Below are 24497 nucleotides of genomic sequence, written 5' to 3'. Positions count from 1 at the left end.
AAATAAACTGTCATGCTGTTTGTCACAGTTGAGTTAATATTCATTATATTCAGATTAATTATTTATTCAATCAAGTTTCTTTATATATAAATTATTAGTTTTAAGATTTATTTTTTCGTTTATTTTTCGTTCATTTATATTTCGATGATAAATGTAAGGAAAACTCGTTTAAAATATTTAAGATAATACAATTAGAATTAGTGTGTTTGATTCACTTCTTCTGGCAAAAAGAATAAAATGTAGAAATATTAGAAATGTGAAGATAAATATCAGCTCGTGGTTAAATATTAAACTTTACCGTGTTAGCAGTTAAATATTTACAATTCTTTACATCTATAGATTTTATTTCAATTGTGTTTATATACAAAATAATTAAATGTGTGTTACACTGAGTGTGTGAGTGGTTGAGGTGAGTGTGTGTGTGTGAGTGTGTGTGAGTGTGTGTGAGTGTGTGTGAGTGTGTGTGAGTGGTTGAGGTGAGCGTGGTTGAGGTGAGTGTGTGTGTGTGTGTGAGTGGTTGAGGTGTGAGTGTGTGTGTGTGTGTGTGAGTGTGTGTGAGTGTGTGTGTGTGGTTGAGGTGTGTGTGTGTGTGTGTGTGAGTGGTTGAGGTGAGTGTGTGTGTGTGTGAATGAGCGCGTGTATTATCAGTTTAAGCGCCTTTTTAAACACGCGGGGAAACGGGTGTCTGCGCGCGCTCCATCTCCATGGTAACAGCGGTCCGTTATTATCAGTGTTTACATTTAAGATCCAAAAACTCACAGAAACCAGAAGAACATAAAACTGATCCAGATCTTATTTAATCTTTAATCCAGATTATTTAATCTTTAATTCTGATTGATCCTTAATCTTTAATCCTGATCATTTAATCTTTAATCCTGATCATCTAATCCTGATCTGTACAGAGTTAATACTTCTGCTCTCTAAACCACTGCGGTAAGTTTCATTATTCTGATTCATTATTCACTAGATACAGGATTAAATGAAGTAAATAAACCATGTGCTGCAGAACTGAACTAGTATTAAAACCTTTTTACCTAAACAATTTTACTGTTTCTGCTCGATCTTTACAAATTCATATTAATTAATAGTTTTATGTTAAAGCGGAGCTATAAAAACTATAAATGGAATGATGTAGTGAAACTGTTGGGTAAAGTTTATGGATTGTAACTAAAATTTATGATTAAGTGACTGATTAGACAAAATGTTTTAAACAGCACAAATTGTAAGCTGCATTTTCTTTTTAAATTTACTAATTTATTATTGCAAATTTAATTATTTCATGGCATGAATTTAAAATACAGTAAGAATTTATGAAGTGTACAGTGTTTATTTAATTGTCTATGTGAAGTTTGAAGGTTTGGATGTTTGCTGAACAGCTGATTAAGTGCCACTGTCATTCATTATAAAGATCGAGTAAATGGAGTTTGTAATATTTGTTTGATTCATAATATAATTAAAATGTAATTGAAGCATAGTGATTAAAGGTGAATTAAGGTGGAATTTTGACTTGTTTGTCACTCAAACATGCAGATGTTGGATTGTCTTTTTTGAATCTTAAGTGACTTAATTTCTTTTTTTCTTAGCAGGACGCTTAAGTTTACTAGCTGAACAACCCTGACCAAGAGACATGGAGAGTGCAGTCTGGCATCATAAATCTCTCAATTATCTACAGAGTCAAACCTTCAACCACACACATGTACAAACACACTCTCACTGCAGTGATACAGTATCTACACTGACGCCATCGTACACAATGTGTAATGACTTTAGCCCACTCGAGACCCCAAAGGAGAATCTGCATAGACAAGAGAGAGGGCACAACCCACAACAATGCCCATCTTGCCCACAGCGTCCGTCTCATTCCCTTTGGTGTGAGACTCCTAAACTGAGCAGAAAGGATGCGTGTCTGCGCAGACGTCTTCTTGCATCTAAATCAGCTACAGATATGAAGTCGAGTTTCTCCAAAACGCCAAATGACAGAAATGTCCCCTCTCAGAGTGTGTTTGACTCACCGGATACGCAACCATGTGGCCCACTGTCATACAGCACATTAAAGTCAGATGCCATGATGGCATCCTGTAGAAAGCGACGCTTGGTCTTCTCTCAGTTTGTGACATCCAGTTTGGAGGAGAGGAGAAATGGGGCAAATCGGAGTCCATGGAACACAAGGGCTGGGGGGAGTCTGACTCCACAAGATGAAAGGAACAGGGAGAGTCCAACTCTGTCTGAGCCTGATCTGGATGAAAGCATTATCTCAGGACTATTGCCATCGGAGACACCTGAACCCGGGAGAGGACGAGACAGTTTCCAGACACCGGTAAACTGCCTGGCAGCCCATCTTTCAGAGAGTCTTAGCATACTGAGCACCCCCTCGTACACTCCAATACCTAAACTGGATGCATCTGAGGACAGTGGGTTTGGCTCCCTCCGTCTGGATTGCTCAGTGGATGGTGCAGAAGATTGCTCCTTCCAAGAGGGGGTGCAGTCACAAGACTGGCTGTTGCTTAGTCGAGACCAGCGGCGTGCAAGGCTTGAGCGCCAACGCAGACTTTCCACCCTCAGGGAAGGGTCGCAATCTGATGATGAGGTCAAAGGTCAGCGTCTAAAGGGGAAGCTTGAAAAAGAGGAGTTTGTGGAGACTGCGCCATTCATGAATAAACGTCACAAAGTGACGCTTACCCCCGCATTGCAAGTGGTTCAAGCTCTTAGCTGTTTCACCCCGTCACAAGACCTTGACCAGCTTATTATAACTCACTTGCCCCTTTCACACCTGATTGGCCGAAAGATGGGTTTGGGAGAAACAGACATTCTCACTGAGCTGAGCATGAAAAATCTGCACCATGTCCTATCCTCCATCCTGCAGCTGCTCCCTGCCAAGGACATATACACGTATGTATACACATGTAGTTATGTAAAAAAGTATTTACACACACACACACACACACACACACACACACACACACACACACACACACACACACACATATATTTATATATTTATTTATGGTTGGGGTCAGTGTGGGGTTTTTGTTACATGGAGAGAGATGTTATTTGACCACCTTCTCCCATTGGTTTGAAACGCTTAGTAAGTAAAACTGATGTAATCTGTGTAATCTCTGTCGTAAAGTAGCATGTCTGAATAACCTGACTTATAAGTTGATGTCTTATTAGAATCCTCTCTACTTAGGCAGCTGCCACTAGGTTTTTAAACAGGTCCACAAATGTGTGTATATTTACCAGATAACTAAGTTTTATTTATAAGGTTTAAGTTTCTTTTATTTTCATATTTGAAATTGTCTTCATTCTGATGTGTGTATACAGGTGTGATCAGGTGTGTAGATCTTGGAGCGACATTGTTCTTCAGGACAGGAAGGCGAGTCGCAGGAGGAAAATGTATGAGCGTGAGATGAGACTATCGCTAGAGGTTAGAAAATGTTTTTGACTTCCTGTTACCTTTCACTTTGTACATGGAATTAGTCTACATTAGAATTTGTATTAACCATCAGGTTTCAGTAACGGTGTTTGTAATATAATGACTTTGTATGTTTTTCTTAGCTCCAATGTCTGACCCCCTGCCCATTATATACATTTGTGTGTTTCAGATGGGCAGAGCTGCGCGGGTAGTAGATGCAGAGACACGGTTAGCATTAGCATGTCGCTCAGCTCTCGGCAGTGTTCAGGCTCAGGCCAAAACTCCCAGTACTCATACACACACTCCTGCAGCTGGCACTACTTGCACCCACACCCCACCCTCCACAAAACGCCAGCAGTTTCTACAGGTGAGCATACATGCATGTACACATACACACACACACACACACACACACACACACACACGCACTGTGAATTAGGAGTAACTGCCGTCAGCCCATATATAGCCGATATAAGGATGCTCTGGATAAGAGTGTCTGCTAAATGCCGAAATGTAAACGTAAAGGAGTGTATTTGTAGTGTGTCTTTCTTTCTTTCTTTTTTTTTTTTTTTTTTTTTTTTTTTTTAGTATAAATGTTTAGAAGAATGGGGTATGTATGTCATCTGTGTGAATATATAATTTCAGGTTGCTAAAACGTTATTTAGTGATGAGTGTTTGAGGTCGTGCCCGAGGTGTGAACATCCTGCCCGCTGTAATACTGTTAAAGCTGAAGGAGTGTGTAGCTGGAGCGATTGTGTGTTTCACTTCTGCACTTCCTGTCTGCGAGCCTATCATGGTTCAGCTGACTGCACTCGCCTCTCCAACACCCACACACGCAGCATGGGTCGGAGCCAACTGCTTCCGGGTAGTGCCCGGAGCAAGCGCAACATCAGGAGACTCTAACAGTTGGGCGTGTGGTTGTGGTCTTTGTACAGAGTGTGCATGTATGGTATTGTGTGTGTGTGTGTGTGGGAAGAGGGGATTTTAAATGTGTGCACACTACAATCATAGTTTAGTGTACATGTGTAGGCATGTCGGGTGTGTTTGTGTACAGTGTGTAAATGTTTTTTTATATCTGCTGTTTTTATGGTTTGTTTTAATAAAATTTTTAACGCTTTCGTACAAAACAGTGCTGTATGTTGCTGATTGGTTGATCATGCTACACAATTTGTTTGATATAATAAATATATATTGTGTTTTTTTTTTTTTTTTTTTTTCTTTTTTTTTTTTCTTTTTTTTTTTTTTTCTTATCAGCCATTTTAAACATGAAATTAAAAAAGTGATCAGTCATGTGTATTGCTCCACAATTGATAACTATAGCACAGTAGTTTGGGTGTGGGATTTCAGTTTAATGCTCTAGCTCGCCACCAGTTTGATTAACTGCTCGACAGACACAAGAAATCATCTCTGATACTGTCTGGTTGAGGTTAGTGTGACTGGTGAAGGAGTACAAAGAGTTTAGTGTGTTTATACTGTACTTGTGAGCTTTTGTGGTGTAATGGTAAGAGCCAGACTTCTGGTAACAGCAGTACCTGAGTTCTGGGCTCAGAAATGCAGAAAAAGTATGGCATTCCTAAGGCTAACCCTAACCTAACTAACTGGGCACTCTCATCAGCCTTTACTCTAGCCCGCTGACCTTGAGTTCCTTTTTTCAAAAATTACACTTCAGTGCAAGTTGTTGGACAGTATTTAAGTCCATTACCACTATGCAACTTCTTTGCTTAAGCCAAATGCTTTGCCATCTCCTTGGTGTGATATTAAAATTCAATCAGGTGCTATTCCCGGCCCTCTGAATGACTTATCGAAGTGCCAAGTGGCCGAGAACTAAGTAGCCTCCAAAGGCAGTTAGACAGTTGGGCCTTGCAGGGGAGCGAGTCTCCTGAGTTCCTGAACTAAGAATTGAGTTCTTTTTAAAAATTTTTTTAAATGTGGTGAGTTAGGTGATTCCAAAGCAGTAGCCAGCAAAACAGACTCATGACATCCATTACAAGTGCCCATGTTCCGATCAGCTTTAAACCCGATACATGTCCTTAAATAGAGCCTACGAGTGACATCCTCTGCCTCCACGCTTGGTGAGCAGGCTAGCGGGCACCGAGACCCAATCGGTAAAGGTTTAGAGGGACTTTGGTGTCATAGGTCATGGCCCTCTGCACCACCTCATCCACTTTGGCTGTGATTCAAGCAATTTTGTCACGCTCATATTTTCTTGCCTTGCAAATGAGTGTTGTGTTGACATTCTAAAAAAAGCATATGCAAATTTTGCTAATTACACCAATTAATTAAAATAGAAAAATAAGGAATTAATTTTGTACTATTCCAAATGAGTAATTTTTAATCTATTTCAAGGTTCAGTATCCAATACAGTTATGCAAATGAGACAAATGATTGACAGTATTAAGAACAATATATAATTTAAATGTGTAATTTAAAATTTAGTGGTATTGCAGGGCTAGGGTTAGGGTCAAAATAATAGCAGTGAGGAGTTCAACTGGTAAAGTCATTCATTCTGCAGCAGAATGGGTGTCAGTTTTGGCCCTTATTTAAGGTAGGAGGGGGGCAAATGTTGCACAGCTTGGTCATAGCGCATGTCCTTCTGAAATACTGGGTAAAATGGGTTGGTCCAGACATTGTTCTGATGAACAGCGTACTTTGATTAAAAAGTTGGTTGTAGAAGGAAAAAACATACAGAGAAGTGCAGCAAATTATAGCCTGCTCAGCTAAAATGATCTCGAATGCCTTAAAAGGGACAACGAAAACCTGAAAGACATGGAAGGAAGCGTGGAACTACTGCTCGGATGGATCAAAGAATAGCCAAAATGGCAAATACTCAGCCAATTATCACCTCCAGAAAGATCAAGGAACATATTAAGTTAGCAGTGAGTACAGAAGATGATTAAGTGAAGCCAATTTACCAGCAAGAACTCCTTGCAAAGTCCCGTTGTTAAGAAAAAGACGTCCTGAATGGGGTAAAATTTGCCAAGGAACACATTAACTGGTCCAAAGAGAAATGGCTCAACATTTTGTGCAGTGATGGAAGCAAAATTGTTCTTTTTGGGTCTAGTGGCCGTAGAGAGTATGTCAGACGACCCCCGAGCACTGAATTCAAGCCAGAGTTCACTGTGAAGACAGTAAAGCATGGTGGTACAAAACTATGATATGGGGATGTTTTTTATATCATGGTGTTACGCCTATTTATCACATACGAGGGATCATGGATCAATTTAAATATATCAGAATACCTGAGGAGATCATGTTGCCCTATGTCGAAGAAGAAATGTTCTTAAAATGGGTGTTTTAACATGACAATGACCCAAAACATCTTGGTTACAGACAAACAAGATTGAGGTAATAGAGTGGCCAGCACAATCCCCTGACCTCAATCCCATAGAGAACTTGTGGGCTGATATCTGAAACATGTTTTTTTGAGGCAAAACCCAAAAATGCAGAAGAACTGTGGAATATAGTCTAATCATCCTGGACTGGATACCTGTTCAGAGGTGCCAGAAGTTGGTCGACTCCATGTAGCACAGATCTCGGAAACAATTGTTATGCCACTAAATATTAGTTCAGTAATTTAAAGTAAAGTGAAACCTCAAACATTTTTTCATGTTATAGATAAATTTTTTGAGTGTTTAAAGAAAAATGCTGGCACTGCTATTTTTTTGAACAGCCTAATATTCATTTTTCTTAATTTTCTGTAAAGGATGAACACAAACTGGCTAAATGTTGTTAATGTTTCGATTTAGAATTGAAAGTGGAGTATTTTCAGTGCATTTGCATTTATGGAAATAAAAGTTATTATAATGATTTTGTGCTTTATTCACTTTTTTAAAATCACTGCTATTTTTTTGAACACCACTGTACATAAGTATTCACACCCATGGCTTAATATTTTGTTGAAGCACCTTTGGCAGCAATCACAGCCTCAAGTCTTCTTGGGTATGTTTGTACAAGCTTGGCACACCTGTTTCTGGGCATTTTCTCCCATTCTTCTCTGCAGATCCTCTCAAGCTCAGTCAGGTTGGATGGGCAGCGTCTGTAGACGGCCATTTTTAGGTCTTTCCAGAGATGTTCAATTGGATTGAAGTCCGGGCTCTGGCTGGGCCACTCAAGGACATTCACAGACTGCTCCTGAAGCCACTCCTTTGTTATCTTGGCAGTGTGCTTTGGGTCATTGTCGTGTTGGAAGATGAATCGTCGCCCTAGTCTGAGTTCCAGAGCAATCTGGAGCAGGTTTTCTTGAAGAATCTCTCTATATTTGGCTGCTGTCATCTTATCCTCTATGTGGACTAGTCGCCCAGTTCCTGCCACAGAAAAACATCCCCACAGCATGATGCTGCCACCACCATGCTTGACAGTAGGGATGGTGTTAACCAGGCGATGAGCAGTGCCTGTTTTTCTCCAGACATGATGCTTGTAGTTCAGGCCAAAAAGTTCTACTTTGGTTTCATCAGACCAGAAAATTTTGATTCCTCTGGTCTGAGAATCCTTAAGCAGGCTGCCATGTGCATTTTAGTGAGGAGTGGCTTCCATCTGGCCACTCTACCATAAAGGCCTGATTGGTGGAGTGTGTTAGCAATGGTTGTCCTATCTCCACAAGGGAACACTGGAGCTCTGCCTTAGTGACCATTGGGTTCTTGGTCACCTCTCTGACCAAGGCCTTTCTTCCCCGATTACTCAGTTTGGTCGGGCGGCCAGATCTAGGGAGGGTTCTGGTGGTTCCAAACTTGTTCCATTTCCGAATAATGAAGACCACAGTGCTTTTCGGGATCTTAAATGCTGCCGAAATTTTTTTGTATCCTTCCCCAGATTTTTTTTAATTTGTAAATTTTTTTTTAAATTTTTACCCCCTTTTTCTCCCCTTTTAGCGCATCCGATTGTTCAATTAGCATCGTGCTTCCTCTCTGTCTATGCCGAACCTTGCCCTGACGGAGGTGATTGAAGCTAACCCGTATCCCCTCCGAAACACGAGCAGCAGCCAGATGCATCTTTGCCACCCACACATTGACGAGTTTGGCGCCACCTAGCGTTGCATGCGGAGAGACACACCCTAAGGGCACCCTCTCCCATCTCTGTGCAAGCGCCTCCAATCAGCCGGCAGAGAACGCAATTGCATTCTGACAGAGAGAGACCCACATCCGGTTCTTTGTCCCACCCCCCACATGAGCAACCGGCCAATCGTTGCTCATATAGCCACTCAGCTTCGAACCAGTAAAGCAAGGCTGGATTCGATACCACGCTCTCAGAATCCAGCCCTGGTTGCAGTCCTTCCCCAGATTTGTGCCTCGACACAATCCGGTCTCGGAGGTCTAAAGACAATTCCTTTGACTTCATTGCTTGGTTTCTGCTCTGATATGCACTGTCAACTGTGAGACCCTTTATAGACAAGTGTGTGCCATTCCAAATTATGTTCAATCAACTGAATTTACCACAGGTGGTCTCCAATCAAGTTGTAGAAGCATCTCAAGGATGATCAGTGTAGACTGGATGCACCTGAGCTCAATTTTGAGCGTCATAGCAAAAAAAAGGGTGTGAATACTTACGTATGTACCTATTATGTTTAAATGTTTACATTTTTAAAAGATTGAAAACAGGTTTTCACTTTGTCATTATGTGCTATATCGTGTAGATTTTTAAAAATAATATGTCTGTATTGTAACAAAATGTGGAAAAAGTGAAGGGGTGTGAATACTTTCTGATGGAACTGTAAATATATTAGTTAAAAATGTATATAAATTTATCAGTTAAAAAATGAATGAATAAATAAACCCATTTCTTCCTGCAAATTGTATTTGGGATACAATTTTAGGCTTAAAAAAGGGTTGGTAATAACTGGACATTATGGTTTTACTTTCAATTTAAAGTAAACTGAAATGTAATCTAAGCTCTTTTTTGTTTTAATTTAGATTGTTATTAAATAGAATAATATTGATTACATAAAGTGTTATTAAAAGGAATCATCTTGTTTCCACACAACAATTCCATTTCATAATGATAGTACACCACCTGTAGTTTACACTCAGTTAATATCAAGACATTCTGATATATTATTTCTAAATAAAGGCTTTTATATATTGTCATAAAAGGTGTTTAATTAAATAATTAATAGAACAAAAGATAACAAAATAAAGGAAATGGTGCCCTAAAAGCTGAAAATGTTGCTATTTCACCTGAGTCAGTTAAATTAATTTTGTTTAGTTAAGCAAAAAGATATGACAACAAAACATATTTTGTAATATAAACTATTTAAAATTATAAATTACTCTTAATAGGCTATGTGTGTGTGTGTGTGTGTTTACAGAGACACTGTGTGTGTATGTGTGTCAATTGTTTTGTGGAAACTAGAGAATTTTTACAATGTTATTTATGGCAGAGGGAGAAAGGGCCAAATTATTTTCAATCTTATCTTCAAAATGTTTGTTTTTGAACTTATTGACCATTGTCACAAAATTTTGTAGAAAGTTGTGAGCCACATCCCATGTTTTTGGAGAATCAGCAGCTCAGTGACATTGGGCGAATGTTGTGAGGAGGAATGATAGAAATAAAAAGTGGTAAATGCTTTACAGTAGCAAGTTTTTTTGGCAATGTGCTGCAGGGCTGAAACGGAGGAATGGATGTAAATGAAGAAAATGAATAAAGTTGACCCAACAAATAATGAAATGATGTGTGTTTGTACTATCTGCAATAAAGAAAAAGGTCAAAGTAAATTTAAGAAACAGTTTTTAAGAAAGAAAAGTTTTTAATTTGTATTTATTTCCATTCTGTCCCAAATGTTTTTGTAATGTGTAATTTGCATAGTCATGTTGTTTTGTGTATAATTGGCGCGGTAGCGAGGCCGGACGAGGCGCGACCGCACGAGGCGCAGCTGGGCACCAGCGCCGATTGCCGAAACCCCGCCTGCCTGGCCATGGCGTGCAGGGTGAGGCAGCTGGAGGCCCGGCTGAACCTCGTGCCTCAGGGGTGTTGCCCGAGAATGGAATGTCAGGAGAACCTCTATGAGCTAGGGCGCCTCCAGAGGCTGTTATCACGCAGTCCCAAGAAGTCCATGAGAAAAAAGTTCTCAAGACGTGAGACCTTCCGCCAACACGAGTCTCCTGTGTACGGTGAGTGCATTCACGTTCGTCGTACGCGACGACCTCTTCCCACGAGATGCGAGAGGCATCGTCTTTAACGTTTCGATTCTGTCGCCTTTACAGAGAAGTTGCTGCAGGAGTTCCTCGGGCATTGCGTTGGGACAAACCCATCGACAAAGAAGCTTGAAAATGCCAAGGGCTCGGTCAGCCACGTAAGGAGGTTTTTAATATACGCGGGCGTGGGCCGCCTCATCAAGGGGAACTTCCAGTTCCTCAAGACACGCAGCTCCATCAGAAAGTGAGTATCGGACACGTCCTTGTTCAGGTCCTTCGCCGTGCGCGCTCGTCCCTCCTCGCTGATGTACCTGTGTGTGTGTGTGTGTGTGTGTGTGTGTGTGTGTGTGTGTGTGTGTGTCCTGTGCTCTCACGTCTGTTTTTCAGTTGGATCGGTGTCTTGCTTGAGGACAAGCTTGCCTTCACCACCATCCGATCAAACCTCATGAGTCTGCGGAAGTTCTTCGAGTTCCTGTCCTACCTTCCTAGAAACACTGTGAAGTTGAATGGCGTACACTTCATATGGTTACGCAATGAGATAAAGCTGCGCTTGCGTGACATCCAAAAAGACGTGACTTGTCATAGACAAGCCGTGCGTAAAGAGGCAACCAGTGAGTCTCGCGCCCGAACACGTCACACTAGGTTCGTGGAAACAGTGGCCGTGACCGATAACCCATTTCGTGCTCTTGTCGCCCCACAGAAAACATCGTTTCTAGTCAGGAACTCAAGAGCTTCCGCAGGGAGGCCAGCATTGTACTGCCTGCGAAGATCGGTAAGTGCGTTCACACGCGTGTTTTCCGTCGATTGCGCGCGTGCGAGACAGAAACAGACCCTATCCGAGTGTCTCTTCTTCTTTTTCTTCCCGTAGAATCTCTCAAGAATGGTTCGACGGAGAACTTGCATCAGGTCTTTGGCCTGTTGACGGGTTATTTCATATCCTTCTCCGGTCACAGGGCCGGCGTTCTCAAGAACCTGAAGGTGGAGGAGGTGTGCACTGCAAAAAATCAAATCTTGACAAGGCAGAAAATCTTAAAAATAAACAATAGATCTTGTTTTTTTTATTTTAAGATTAACTGACTTGACTAGATTTGCATGTGCAAGATTAATAATCTAGATTTAAGAAACTTTGTCTACAATTGTCTTAATTAGAAAAATTTGCTAATTATACAGACTTCTTACAATGAAACAAGAAACTTTTTCTAGAGAACTGAAAAGTATTGACCCTCTCCACTACGTAAAAAGAAATTTAAGACAATTTTACTTAATTTAAGAATACAATGTGTTCTGAATATTTCTTTTTTAAGATTATAAAGCTAAACATCCCCACTCATGTTTCCCTTAATTTGATGACACATTTTTATGTGACTGACAAGAATTCTATTGGTATTTTCGATTTGCTGTTGGGTTTCTTTTAACCAAATGCTCATTACACAAAACACAAATTTCAAAAAAGGTGAAGCATTTTTTTTGTTTTATAACACATTTTACAAAAAAGTGCAAATAAATAAAGTACAATAGTGCAAAAAAAAACAAAGACATACAGTGTATCACAAAAGTGAGTACACCCCTCACATTTCTGCAAATATTTTATTATATCTTTTCATGGGACAACACTATAGACATGAAACTTGGATATAACTTAGAGTAGTCAGTGTACAGCTTGTATAGCAGTGTAGATTTACTGTCTTCTGAAAATAACTCAACACACAGCCATTAATGTCTAAATAGCTGCAACATAAGTGAGTACACCCCACAGTGAACATGTCCAAATTGTGCCCAAAGTGTCAATATTTTGTGTGACCACCATTATTATCCAGCACTGCCTTAACCCTCCTGGGCATGGAATTCACCAGAGCTGCACAGGTTACTACTGGAATCCTCTTCCACTCCTCCATGATGACATCACGGAGCTGGTGGATGTTAGACACCTTGAACTCCTCCACCTTCCACTTGAGGATGCGCCACAGGTGCTCAATTGGGTTAAGTCCATCACCTTTACCTTCAGCTTCCTCAGCAAGGCAGTTGTTGTGTTTGGGGTCGCTATACCTTGGTAGACTTTGCTGGACCTTGGTAGACTTTGCTATACCTTGGTAGACTTTGCTATACCTTGGTAGACTTTGCTGGACCTTGGTAGATTTTGCTATACCTTGGTAGACTTTGCTGGACCTTGGTAGACTTTGCTATACCTTGGTAGACTTTGCTATACCTTGGTAGACTTTGCTATACCTTGGTAGACTTTGCTGGACCTTGGTAGACTTTGCTATACCTTGGTAGACTTTGCTGGACCTTGGTAGACTTTGCTGGACCTTGGTAGACTTTGCTATACCTTGATAGACTTTGCTATACCTTGGAAGACTTTGCTGGACCTTGGTAGACTTTGCTATACCTTGGTAGACTTTGCTACACCTTGGTAGACTTTGCTGGACCATGGTAGACTTTGCTATACCTTGGTAGACTTTGCTGGACCTTGGTAGACTTTGCTATACCTTGGTAGACTTTGCTATACCTTGGTAGTCTTTGCTGGACCTTGGTAGAATTTGCTGGACCTTGGTAGACTTTGCTATACCTTGGTAGACTTTGCTATACCTTGGTAGACTTTGCTATACCTTGGTAGACTTTACTATACCTTAGTAGACTTTGCTGGACCTTGGTAGACTTTGCTGGACCTGGGTAGACTTTGCTATACCTTGGTAGACTTTGCTATACCTTGGTAGACTTTGCTGGACCTTGGTAGACTTTGCTGGACCTGGGTAGACTTTGCTATACCTTGGTAGACTTTGCTATACCTTGGTAGACTTTACTATACCTTGGTAGACTTTGCGATACCTTGGTGGACTTTGCTGGACGTTGGTTGACTTTGCTGGACCTTGGTAGACTTTGCTGGACCTTGTTAGACTTTGCTATACTATTGGTAGACTTTGCTGGACCTTGGTAGACTTTGTTATAATTTGGTAGACTTTGCTACACCTTGGTAGACTTTGCTGGACCATGGTAGACTTTGCTATACCTTGGTAGACTTTGCTGGACCTTGGTAGACTTTGCTATACCTTGGTAGACTTTGCTATACCTTGGTAGTCTTTGCTGGACCTTGGTAGAATTTGCTGGACCTTGGTAGACTTTGCTATACCTTGGTAGACTTTGCTATCCCTTGGTAGACTTTGCTGGATCTTGGTAGACTTTGCTATACCTTGGTAGACTTTGCTATACCTTGCTAGACTTTGCTATACCTTGGTAGACTTTGCTGGACCTTGCTAGACTTTGCTATACCTTGGTAGACTTTGCTGGACCTTGCTAGACTTTGCTATACCTTGGTAGACTTTGCTGGACCTTGGTAGACTTTGCAGGACCTTGGTAGACTTTGCTGGACCTTGGTAGACTTTGCTATACCTTGGTAGACTTTGCTATGACTTGGTAGACTTTGCTATGCCTTGGTAGACTTTGCTGGACATTAGTAGACTTTGCTGGACCTTGGTAGACTTTGCTATACCTTGACAGACTTTGCTGGACCTTGGTAGACTTTGCTATACCTTGGTAGACTTTGCTATACCTTGCTAGACTTTGCTATACCTTGGTAGACTTTGCTGGACCTTGCTAGACTTTGCTATACCTTGGTAGACTTTGCTGGACCTTGCTAGACTTTGCTATACCTTGGTAGACTTTGCTGGACCTTGGTAGACTTTGCAGGACCTTGGTAGACTTTGCTTTACCTTGGTAGACTTTGCTGGACCTTGGTAGACTTTGCTATACCTTGGTAGACTTTGCTATGCCTTGGTAGACTTTGCTGGACATTAGTAGACTTTGCTGGACCTTGGTAGACTTTGCTATACCTTGACAGACTTTGCTGGACCTTGGTAGACTTTGCTATACCTTGGTAGAATTTGCTATACCTTGGTAGACTTTGCTGGACCTTGGTAGACTTTGCTATACCTTGGTAGACTTTGCTATACCTTGGTAGACTTTGCTGGACCTTGGTAGACTTTGCTGGACCTGGGTAGACTTTGCTATACCTTGGTAGACTTTGCTATACCTTGGTAGACTTTACTATACCTTGGTAGACTTTGCTGGCCGTTGGTTGACTTTGCTGGATCTTGGTAGACTTTGCTGGACCTTGGTAGACTTTGTTATAATTTGGTAGACTTTGCTACACCTTGGTAGACTTTGCTGGACCATGGTAGACTTTGCTATACCTTGGTAGACTTTGCTGGACCTTGGTAGACTTTGCTATACCTTGGTAGACTTTGCTATACCTTGGTAGACTTTGCTATACCTTGGTAGTCTTTGCTGGACCTTGGTAGAATTTGCCGGACCTTGGTAGACTTTGCTATCCCTTGGTAGACTTTGCTGGACCTTGCTAGACTTTGCTATACCTTGGTAGACTTTGCTGGACCTTGGTAGACTTTGCAGGACCTTGGTAGACTTTGCTATACCTTGAAAGACTTTGCTATACCTTGACAGACTTTGCTGGACCTTGGTAGACTTTGCTATACCTTGGTAGAATTTGCTATACCTTGGTAGACTTTGCTGGACCTTGGTAGACTTTGCTATACCTTGGTAGACTTTGCTATACCTTGGTAGACTTTGCTATACCTTGGTAGACTTTACTATACCTTAGTAGACTTTGCTGGACCTTGGTAGACTTTGCTGGACCTGGGTAGACTTTGCTATACCTTGGTAGACTTTGCTATACCTTGGTAGACTTTGCTGGACCTTGGTAGACTTTGCTGGACCTGGGTAGACTTTGCTATACCTTGGTAGACTTTGCTATACCTTGGTAGACTTTACTATACCTTGGTAGACTTTGCGATACCTTGGTGGACTTTGCTGGACGTTGGTTGACTTTGCTGGACCTTGGTAGACTTTGCTGGACCTTGTTAGACTTTGCTATACTATTGGTAGACTTTGCTGGACCTTGGTAGACTTTGTTATAATTTGGTAGACTTTGCTACACCTTGGTAGACTTTGCTGGACCATGGTAGACTTTGCTATACCTTGGTAGACTTTGCTGGACCTTGGTAGACTTTGCTATACCTTGGTAGACTTTGCTATACCTTGGTAGTCTTTGCTGGACCTTGGTAGAATTTGCTGGACCTTGGTAGACTTTGCTATACCTTGGTAGACTTTGCTATCCCTTGGTAGACTTTGCTGGATCTTGGTAGACTTTGCTATACCTTGGTAGACTTTGCTATACCTTGCTAGACTTTGCTATACCTTGGTAGACTTTGCTGGACCTTGCTAGACTTTGCTATACCTTGGTAGACTTTGCTGGACCTTGCTAGACTTTGCTATACCTTGGTAGACTTTGCTGGACCTTGGTAGACTTTGCAGGACCTTGGTAGACTTTGCTGGACCTTGGTAGACTTTGCTATACCTTGGTAGACTTTGCTATGACTTGGTAGACTTTGCTATGCCTTGGTAGACTTTGCTGGACATTAGTAGACTTTGCTGGACCTTGGTAGACTTTGCTATACCTTGACAGACTTTGCTGGACCTTGGTAGACTTTGCTATACCTTGGTAGACTTTGCTATACCTTGCTAGACTTTGCTATACCTTGGTAGACTTTGCTGGACCTTGCTAGACTTTGCTATACCTTGGTAGACTTTGCTGGACCTTGCTAGACTTTGCTATACCTTGGTAGACTTTGCTGGACCTTGGTAGACTTTGCAGGACCTTGGTAGACTTTGCTTTACCTTGGTAGACTTTGCTGGACCTTGGTAGACTTTGCTATACCTTGGTAGACTTTGCTATGCCTTGGTAGACTTTGCTGGACATTAGTAGACTTTGCTGGACCTTGGTAGACTTTGCTATACCTTGACAGACTTTGCTGGACCTTGGTAGACTTTGCTATACCTTGGTAGAATTTGCTATACCTTGGTAGACTTTGCTGGACCTTGGTAGACTTTGCTATACCTTGGTAGACTTTGCTATACCTTGGTAGACTTTGCTGGACCTTGGTAGACTTTACTGGACCTTGTTATACTTTGCTATACCTTGGTAGACTTTGCTATACCTTGGTAGACTTTGCTGGACCTTGGTAGACTTTGCTGGACCTGGGTAGACTTTGCTATACCTTGGTAGACTTTGCTATACCTTGGTAGACTTTACTATACCTTGGTAGACTTTGCTGGCCGTTGGTTGACTTTGCTGGATCTTGGTAGACTTTGCTGGACCTTGGTAGACTTTGTTATAATTTGGTAGACTTTGCTACACCTTGGTAGACTTTGCTGGACCATGGTAGACTTTGCTATACCTTGGTAGACTTTGCTGGACCTTGGTAGACTTTGCTATACCTTGGTAGACTTTGCTATACCTTGGTAGACTTTGCTATACCTTGGTAGTCTTTGCTGGACCTTGGTAGAATTTGCCGGACCTTGGTAGACTTTGCTATCCCTTGGTAGACTTTGCTGGACCTTGGTAGACTTTGCTATACCTTGGTAGACTTTGCTGGACCTTGGTAGACTTTGCTATACCTTGGTAGACTTTGCTATACCTTGCTAGACTTTGCTATACCTTGGTAGACTTTGCTGGACCTTGGTAGACTTTGCTGGACCTTGGTAGACTTTGCTATACCTTGGTAGACTTTGCTATACCTTGGTAGACTTTGCTGGACCTTGCTAGACTTTGCTATACCTTGGTAGACTTTGCTGGACCTTGGTAGACTTTGCAGGACCTTGGTAGACTTTGCTATACCTTGGTAGACTTTGCTATACTTTGGTAGACTTTGCTGGACCTTGGTAGACTTTGCTATACCTTGGTAGACTTTGCTGGACCTTGGTAGACTTTGCTATACCTTGGTAGACTTTGCTATACCTTGGTAGACTTTGCTATACCTTGGTAGACTTTGCTATACCTTGGTAGACTTTGCTGGACCTTGGTAGACTTTACTGGACCTTGGTATACTTTGCTATACCTTGGTAGACTTTGCTATACCTTGGTAGACTTTGCTGGACCTTGGTAGACTTTGCTATACCTTGGTAGACTTTGCTATACCTTGGTAGACTTTGCTATGCCTGGGTAGACTTTGCTGGACATTAGTAGACTTTGCTGGACCTTGGTAGACTTTGCTATACCTTGGTAGACTTTGCTATACCTTGGTAGACTTTGCTATACCTTGGTAAACTTTGCTGGACCTTGGTAGACTTTGCTGGACCTTGGTAGACTTTGCTATCCCTTGGTAGACTTTGCTCTACCTTGGTAGACTTTGCTCTACCTTGGTAGACTTTGCTATACCTTGACAGACTTTGCTATACCTTGGTAGACTTTGCTATACCTTGGTAGACTTTGCTGGACCTTGGTAGACTTTGCTATACCTTGGTAGACTTTGCTGGACCTTGGTAGACTTTGCTATACCTTGGTAGACTTTGCTGGACCTTGGTAGACTTTGCTATACCTTGGTAGACTTTGCTGGACCTTGGTAGACTTTACTGGACCTTGGTATACTTTGCTATACCTTGGTAGACTTTGCTATACCTTGGTAGACTTTGCTGGACCTTGGTAGACTTTGCTATACCTTGGTAGAGTTTGCTGGACCTTGGTAGACTTTGCTATACCTTGGTAGACTTTGCTGTACCTTGGTAGACTTTGCTGGACCTTGGTAGACTTTGCTATACCTTGGTAGACTTTGCTATACCTTGGTAGACATTGCTGGACCTTGGTAGACTTTGCTATACCTTGGTAGACTTTGCTATACCTTGGTAGACTTTGCTGGACCTTGGTAGACTTTGCTATACCTTGGTAGACTTTGCTATACCTTGGTAGACTTTGCTATACCTTGGTAGACTTTGCTGGACCTTGATAGACTTTGCTGGACCTTGATAGACTTTGCTATACCTTGGTCGACTTTGCTGGACCTTGGTAGACTTTGCTATACCTTGGTAGACTTTGCTTTAACTTGGTAGACTTTGCTGGACCTTGGTAGACTTTGCTATACTTTGGTAGACTTTACTGGACCTTGGTAGACTTTGCTATACCTTGGTAGACTTTGCTATACCTTGGTAGACTTTGCTATACCTTGGTAGACTTTGCTATACCTTGGTAGACTTTGCTGGACCTTGGTAGACTTTGCTATACCTTGGTAGACTTTGCTATACCTTGGTAGACTTTGCTATACCTTGAAAGACTTTGCTATACCTTGACAGACTTTGCTGGACCTTGGTAGACTTTGCTATACCTTGGTAGAATTTGCTATACCTTGGTAGACTTTGCTGGACCTTGGTAGACTTTGCTATACCTTGGTAGACTTTGCTATACCTTGGTAGACTTTGCTATACCTTGGTAGACTTTGCTGGACCTTGCTAGACTTTGCTTTACCTTGGTAGACTTTGCTGGACCTTGGTAGACTTTGCAGGACCTTGGTAGACTTTGCTATACTTTGGTTGACTTTGCTGGACCTTGGTAGACTTTGCTATACCTTGGTAGACTTTGCTGGACCTTGGTAGACTTTGCTGGACCTTGGTAGACTTTGCTGGACCTTGGTAGACTTTGCTATACCTTGGTAGACTTTGCTATACCTTGGTAGACTTTGCTATACCTTGGTAGACTATGCTGGACCTTGGTAGACTTTACTGGACCTTGGTATACTTTGCTATACCTTGGTAGACTTTGCTATACCTTGGTAGACTTTGCTATACCTTGGTAGACTTTGCTGGACCTTGGTAGACTTTGCTATACCTTGGTAGAGTTTGCTTTAGCTTGGTAGACTTTGCTGGACCTTGGTAGACTTTGCTATACCTTGGTAGACTTTGCTATGCCTTGGTAGACTTTGCTATGCCTTGGTAGACTTTGCTGGACATTAGTAGACTTTGCTGGACCTTGGTACACTTTGCTATACCTTGGTAGACTTTGCTATACCTTGGTAGACTTTGCTGGACCTTGGTAGACTTTGCTATACCTTGGTAGACTTTGCTGGACCTTGGTAGACTTTGCTATACCTTGGTAGACTTTGCTGGACCTTGGTAGACTTTACTGGACCTTGGTATACTTTGCTATACCTTGGTAGACTTTGCTATACCTTGGTAGACTTTGCTGGACCTTGGTAGACTTTGCTATACCTTGGTAGAGTTTGCTGGACCTTGGTAGACTTTGCTATACCTTGGTAGACTTTGCTGTACCTTGGTAGACTTTGCTGGACCTTGGTAGACTTTGCTATACCTTGGTAGACTTTGCTATACCTTGGTAGACATTGCTGGACCTTGGTAGACTTTGCTATACCTTGGTAGACTTTGCTATACCTTGGTAGACTTTGCTGGACCTTGGTAGACTTTGCTATACCTTGGTAGACTTTGCTATACCTTGGTAGACTTTGCTATACCTTGGTAGACTTTGCTGGACCTTGATAGACTTTGCTGGACCTTGATAGACTTTGCTATACCTTGGTCGACTTTGCTGGACCTTGGTAGACTTTGCTATACCTTGGTAGACTTTGCTTTAACTTGGTAGACTTTGCTGGACCTTGGTAGACTTTGCTATACTTTGGTAGACTTTACTGGACCTTGGTAGACTTTGCTATACCTTGGTAGACTTTGCTATACCTTGGTAGACTTTGCTATACCTTGGTAGACTTTGCTATACCTTGGTAGACTTTGCTGGACCTTGGTAGACTTTGCTATACCTTGGTAGACTTTGCTATACCTTGGTAGACTTTGCTATACCTTGAAAGACTTTGCTATACCTTGACAGACTTTGCTGGACCTTGGTAGACTTTGCTATACCTTGGTAGAATTTGCTATACCTTGGTAGACTTTGCTGGACCTTGGTAGACTTTGCTATACCTTGGTAGACTTTGCTATACCTTGGTAGACTTTGCTATACCTTGGTAGACTTTGCTGGACCTTGCTAGACTTTGCTTTACCTTGGTAGACTTTGCTGGACCTTGGTAGACTTTGCAGGACCTTGGTAGACTTTGCTATACTTTGGTTGACTTTGCTGGACCTTGGTAGACTTTGCTATACCTTGGTAGACTTTGCTGGACCTTGGTAGACTTTGCTGGACCTTGGTAGACTTTGCTGGACCTTGGTAGACTTTGCTATACCTTGGTAGACTTTGCTATACCTTGGTAGACTTTGCTATACCTTGGTAGACTATGCTGGACCTTGGTAGACTTTACTGGACCTTGGTATACTTTGCTATACCTTGGTAGACTTTGCTATACCTTGGTAGACTTTGCTATACCTTGGTAGACTTTGCTGGACCTTGGTAGACTTTGCTATACCTTGGTAGAGTTTGCTTTAGCTTGGTAGACTTTGCTGGACCTTGGTAGACTTTGCTATACCTTGGTAGACTTTGCTATGCCTTGGTAGACTTTGCTATGCCTTGGTAGACTTTGCTGGACATTAGTAGACTTTGCTGGACCTTGGTACACTTTGCTATACCTTGGTAGACTTTGCTATACCTTGGTAGACTTTGCTATACCTTGAAAGACTTTGCTATACCTTGACAGACTTTGCTGGACCTTGGTAGACTTTGCTATACCTTGGTAGAATTTGCTATACCTTGGTAGACTTTGCTGGACCTTGGTAGACTTTGCTATACCTTGGTAGACTTTGCTATACCTTGGTAGACTTTGCTGGACCTTCGTAGACTTTACTGGACCTTGGTATACTTTGCTATACCTTGGTAGACTTTGCTATACCTTAGTAGACTTTGCTGGACCTTGGTAGACTTTGCTGGACCTGGGTAGACTTTGCTATACCTTGGTAGACTTTGCTATACCTTGGTAGACTTTACTATACCTTGGTAGACTTTGCGATACCTTGGTAGACTTTGCTGGACGTTGGTTGACTTTGCTGGACCTTGGTAGACTTTGCTGGACCTTGTTAGACTTTGCTATACTATTGGTAGACTTTGCTGGACCTTGGTAGACTTTGTTATAATTTGGTAGACTTTGCTACACCTTGGTAGACTTTGCTGGACCATGGTAGACTTTGCTATACCTTGGTAGACTTTCCTGGACCTTGGTAGACTTTGCTATACCTTGGTAGACTTTGCTATACCTTGGTAGTCTTTGCTGGACCTTGGTAGAATTTGCTGGACCTTGGTAGACTTTGCTATACCTTGGTAGACTTTGCTATCCCTTGGTAGACTTTGCTGGACCTTGGTAGACTTTGCTATACCTTGGTAGACTTTGCTATACCTTGCTAGACTTTGCTATACCTTGGTAGACTTTGCTGGACCTTGCTAGACTTTGCTATACCTTGGTAGACTTTGCTGGACCTTGCTAGACTTTGCTATACCTTGGTAGACTTTGCTGGACCTTGGTAGACTTTGCAGGACCTTGGTAGACTTTGCTATACCTTGAAAGACTTTGCTATACCTTGACAGACTTTGCTGGACCTTGGTAGACTTTGCTATACCTTGGTAGAATTTGCTATACCTTGGTAGACTTTGCTGGACCTTGGTAGACTTTGCTATACCTTGGTAGACTTTGCTATACCTTGGTAGACTTTGCTGGACCTTCGTAGACTTTACTGGACCTTGGTATACTTTGCTATACCTTGGTAGACTTTGCTATACCTTAGTAGACTTTGCTGGACCTTGGTAGACTTTGCTGGACCTGGGTAGACTTTGCTATACCTTGGTAGACTTTGCTATACCTTGGTAGACTTTACTATACCTTGGTAGACTTTGCGATACCTTGGTAGACTTTGCTGGACGTTGGTTGACTTTGCTGGACCTTGGTAGACTTTGCTATACTATTGGTAGACTTTGCTGGACCTTGGTAGACTTTGTTATAATTTGGTAGACTTTGCTACACCTTGGTAGACTTTGCTGGACCATGGTAGACTTTGCTATACCTTGGTAGACTTTGCTGGACCTTGGTAGACTTTGCTATACCTTGGTAGACTTTGCGATACCTTGGTAGACCCTGCTATACCTTGGTAGACCCTGCTATACCTTGGTAGACCCTGCTATACCTTGGTAGACCCTGCTATACCTTGGTAGACTTTGCTGGACCTTGGTAGACCCTGATATACCTTGGTAGACCCTGCTATACCTTGGTAGACCCTGCTATATCTTGGTAGACCCTGCTATACCTTGGTAGACCCTGCTATACCTTGGTAGACCTTGCTATACCTTGCTAGACTTTGCTATACCTTGGTAGACCCTGCTATACCTTGGTAGACCCTGCTATACCTTGGTGACTTTGCTATACCTTGGTAGACCCTGCTATACCTTGGTAGACCTTGCTATACCTTGGTAGACTTTGCTGGACCTTGGTAGACCTTGCTATACCTTGGTAGACTTTGCTGGACCTTGGTAGACAGTGCTATACCTTGGTAGACCCTGCTATACCTTGGTAGACTTTGCTATACCTTGGTAGACCCTGCTATACCTTGGTAGACCTTGCTATACCTTGGTAGACTTTGCTGGACCTTGGTAGACCTTGCTATACCTTGGTAGACTTTGCTGGACCTTGGTAGACCCTGCTATACCTTGGTAGACTTTGCTATACCTTGGTAGACTTTGCTATACCTTGGTAGACCCTGCTATACCTTGGTAGACCCTGCTATACCTTGGTAGACTTTTCTGGACCTTGGTAGACCCTGCTATACCTTGGTAGACCCTGCTATACCTTGGTAGACTTTGCTGGACCTTGGTAGACCCTGCTATACCTTGGTAGACTTTGCTATACCTTGGTAGACCATGCTATACCTTGGTAGACTTTGCTGGACCTTGGTAGACCCTGCTATACCTTGGTAGACTTTGCTGGACCTTGGTAGACCCTGCTATACCTTGGTAGACTTTGCTATACCTTGGTAGACCCTGCTATACCTTGGTAGACCCTGCTATACCTTGGTAGACCCTGCTATACCTTGGTAGACTTTGCTATACCTTGGTAGACCCTGCTATACCTTGGTAGACCCTGCTATACCTTGGTAGACCCTGCTATACCTTGGTAGACTTTGCTATACCTTGGTAGACTTTGCTATACCTTGGTAGACCCTGCTATACCTTGGTAGACCCTGCTATACCTTGGTAGACTTTTCTGGACCTTGGTAGACCCTGCTATACCTTGGTAGACCCTGCTATACCTTGGTAGACTTTGCTGGACCTTGGTAGACCCTGCTATACCTTGGTAGACTTTGCTATACCTTGGTAGACCATGCTATACCTTGGTAGACTTTGCTGGACCTTGGTAGACCCTGCTATACCTTGGTAGACCCTGCTATACCTTGGTAGACCTTGCTATACCTTGGTAGACTTTGCTATACCTTGGTAGACCCTGCTATACCTTGGTAGACCCTGCTATACCTTGGTAGACCCTGCTATACCTTGGTAGACTTTGCTGGACCTTGGTAGACCTTGCTATACCTTGGTAGACTTTGCTGGACCTTGGTAGACCCTGCTATACCTTGGTAGACCCTGCTATACCTTGGTAGACTTTGCTATACCTTGGTAGACCCTGCTATACCTTGGTAGACTTTGCTGGACCTTGGTAGACCCTGCTATACCTTGGTAGACCCTGCTATACCTTGGTAGACCCTGCTATACCTTGGTAGACTTTGCTATACCTTGGTAGACCCTGCTATACCTTGGTAGACCCTGCTATACCTTGGTAGACTTTGCTGGACCTTGTTAGACCCTGCTATACCTTGGTAGACCCTGCTATACCTTGGTAGACTTTGCTATACCTTGGTAGACCCTGCTGGACCTTGGTAGACTTTGCTATACCTTGGTAGACTTTGCTATACCTTGGTAGACTTTGCTGGACCTTCGTAGACTTTACTGGACCTTGGTATACTTTGCTATACCTTGGTAGACTTTGCTATACCTTAGTAGACTTTGCTGGACCTTGGTAGACTTTGCTGGACCTGGGTAGACTTTGCTATACCTTGGTAGACTTTGCTATACCTTGGTAGAGTTTACTATACCTTGGTAGACTTTGCGATACCTTGGTAGACTTTGCTGGACGTTGGTTGACTTTGCTGGACCTTGGTAGACTTTGCTGGACCTTGTTAGA

The 24497-nt window shown here is 42.3% G+C and overlaps 1 protein-coding gene across 1 annotated transcript; it reads left to right on the top strand.

Moving 5' to 3' along the window:
- Positions 1-790: 790 nt before the first annotated feature.
- Positions 791-4539, top strand: fbxo43 (F-box protein 43). The gene is made up of 5 exons (XM_062991646.1): positions 791-933; positions 1587-2889; positions 3322-3424; positions 3603-3779; positions 4058-4539. The coding sequence occupies exons 2-5, from the start codon at positions 1628-1630 to the stop codon at positions 4313-4315; spliced, it is 1800 nt and encodes a 599-aa protein (XP_062847716.1). The 5' UTR covers positions 791-933; positions 1587-1627; the 3' UTR covers positions 4316-4539.
- The last annotated feature ends 19958 nt before the right edge of the window (positions 4540-24497 follow it).

This window comes from Trichomycterus rosablanca, chromosome 3 (assembly GCF_030014385.1).
Source record: "Trichomycterus rosablanca isolate fTriRos1 chromosome 3, fTriRos1.hap1, whole genome shotgun sequence".
NCBI lineage: Eukaryota > Metazoa > Chordata > Actinopteri > Siluriformes > Trichomycteridae > Trichomycterus > Trichomycterus rosablanca.
This window is presented reverse-complemented; position numbering and strand designations above follow the sequence as displayed.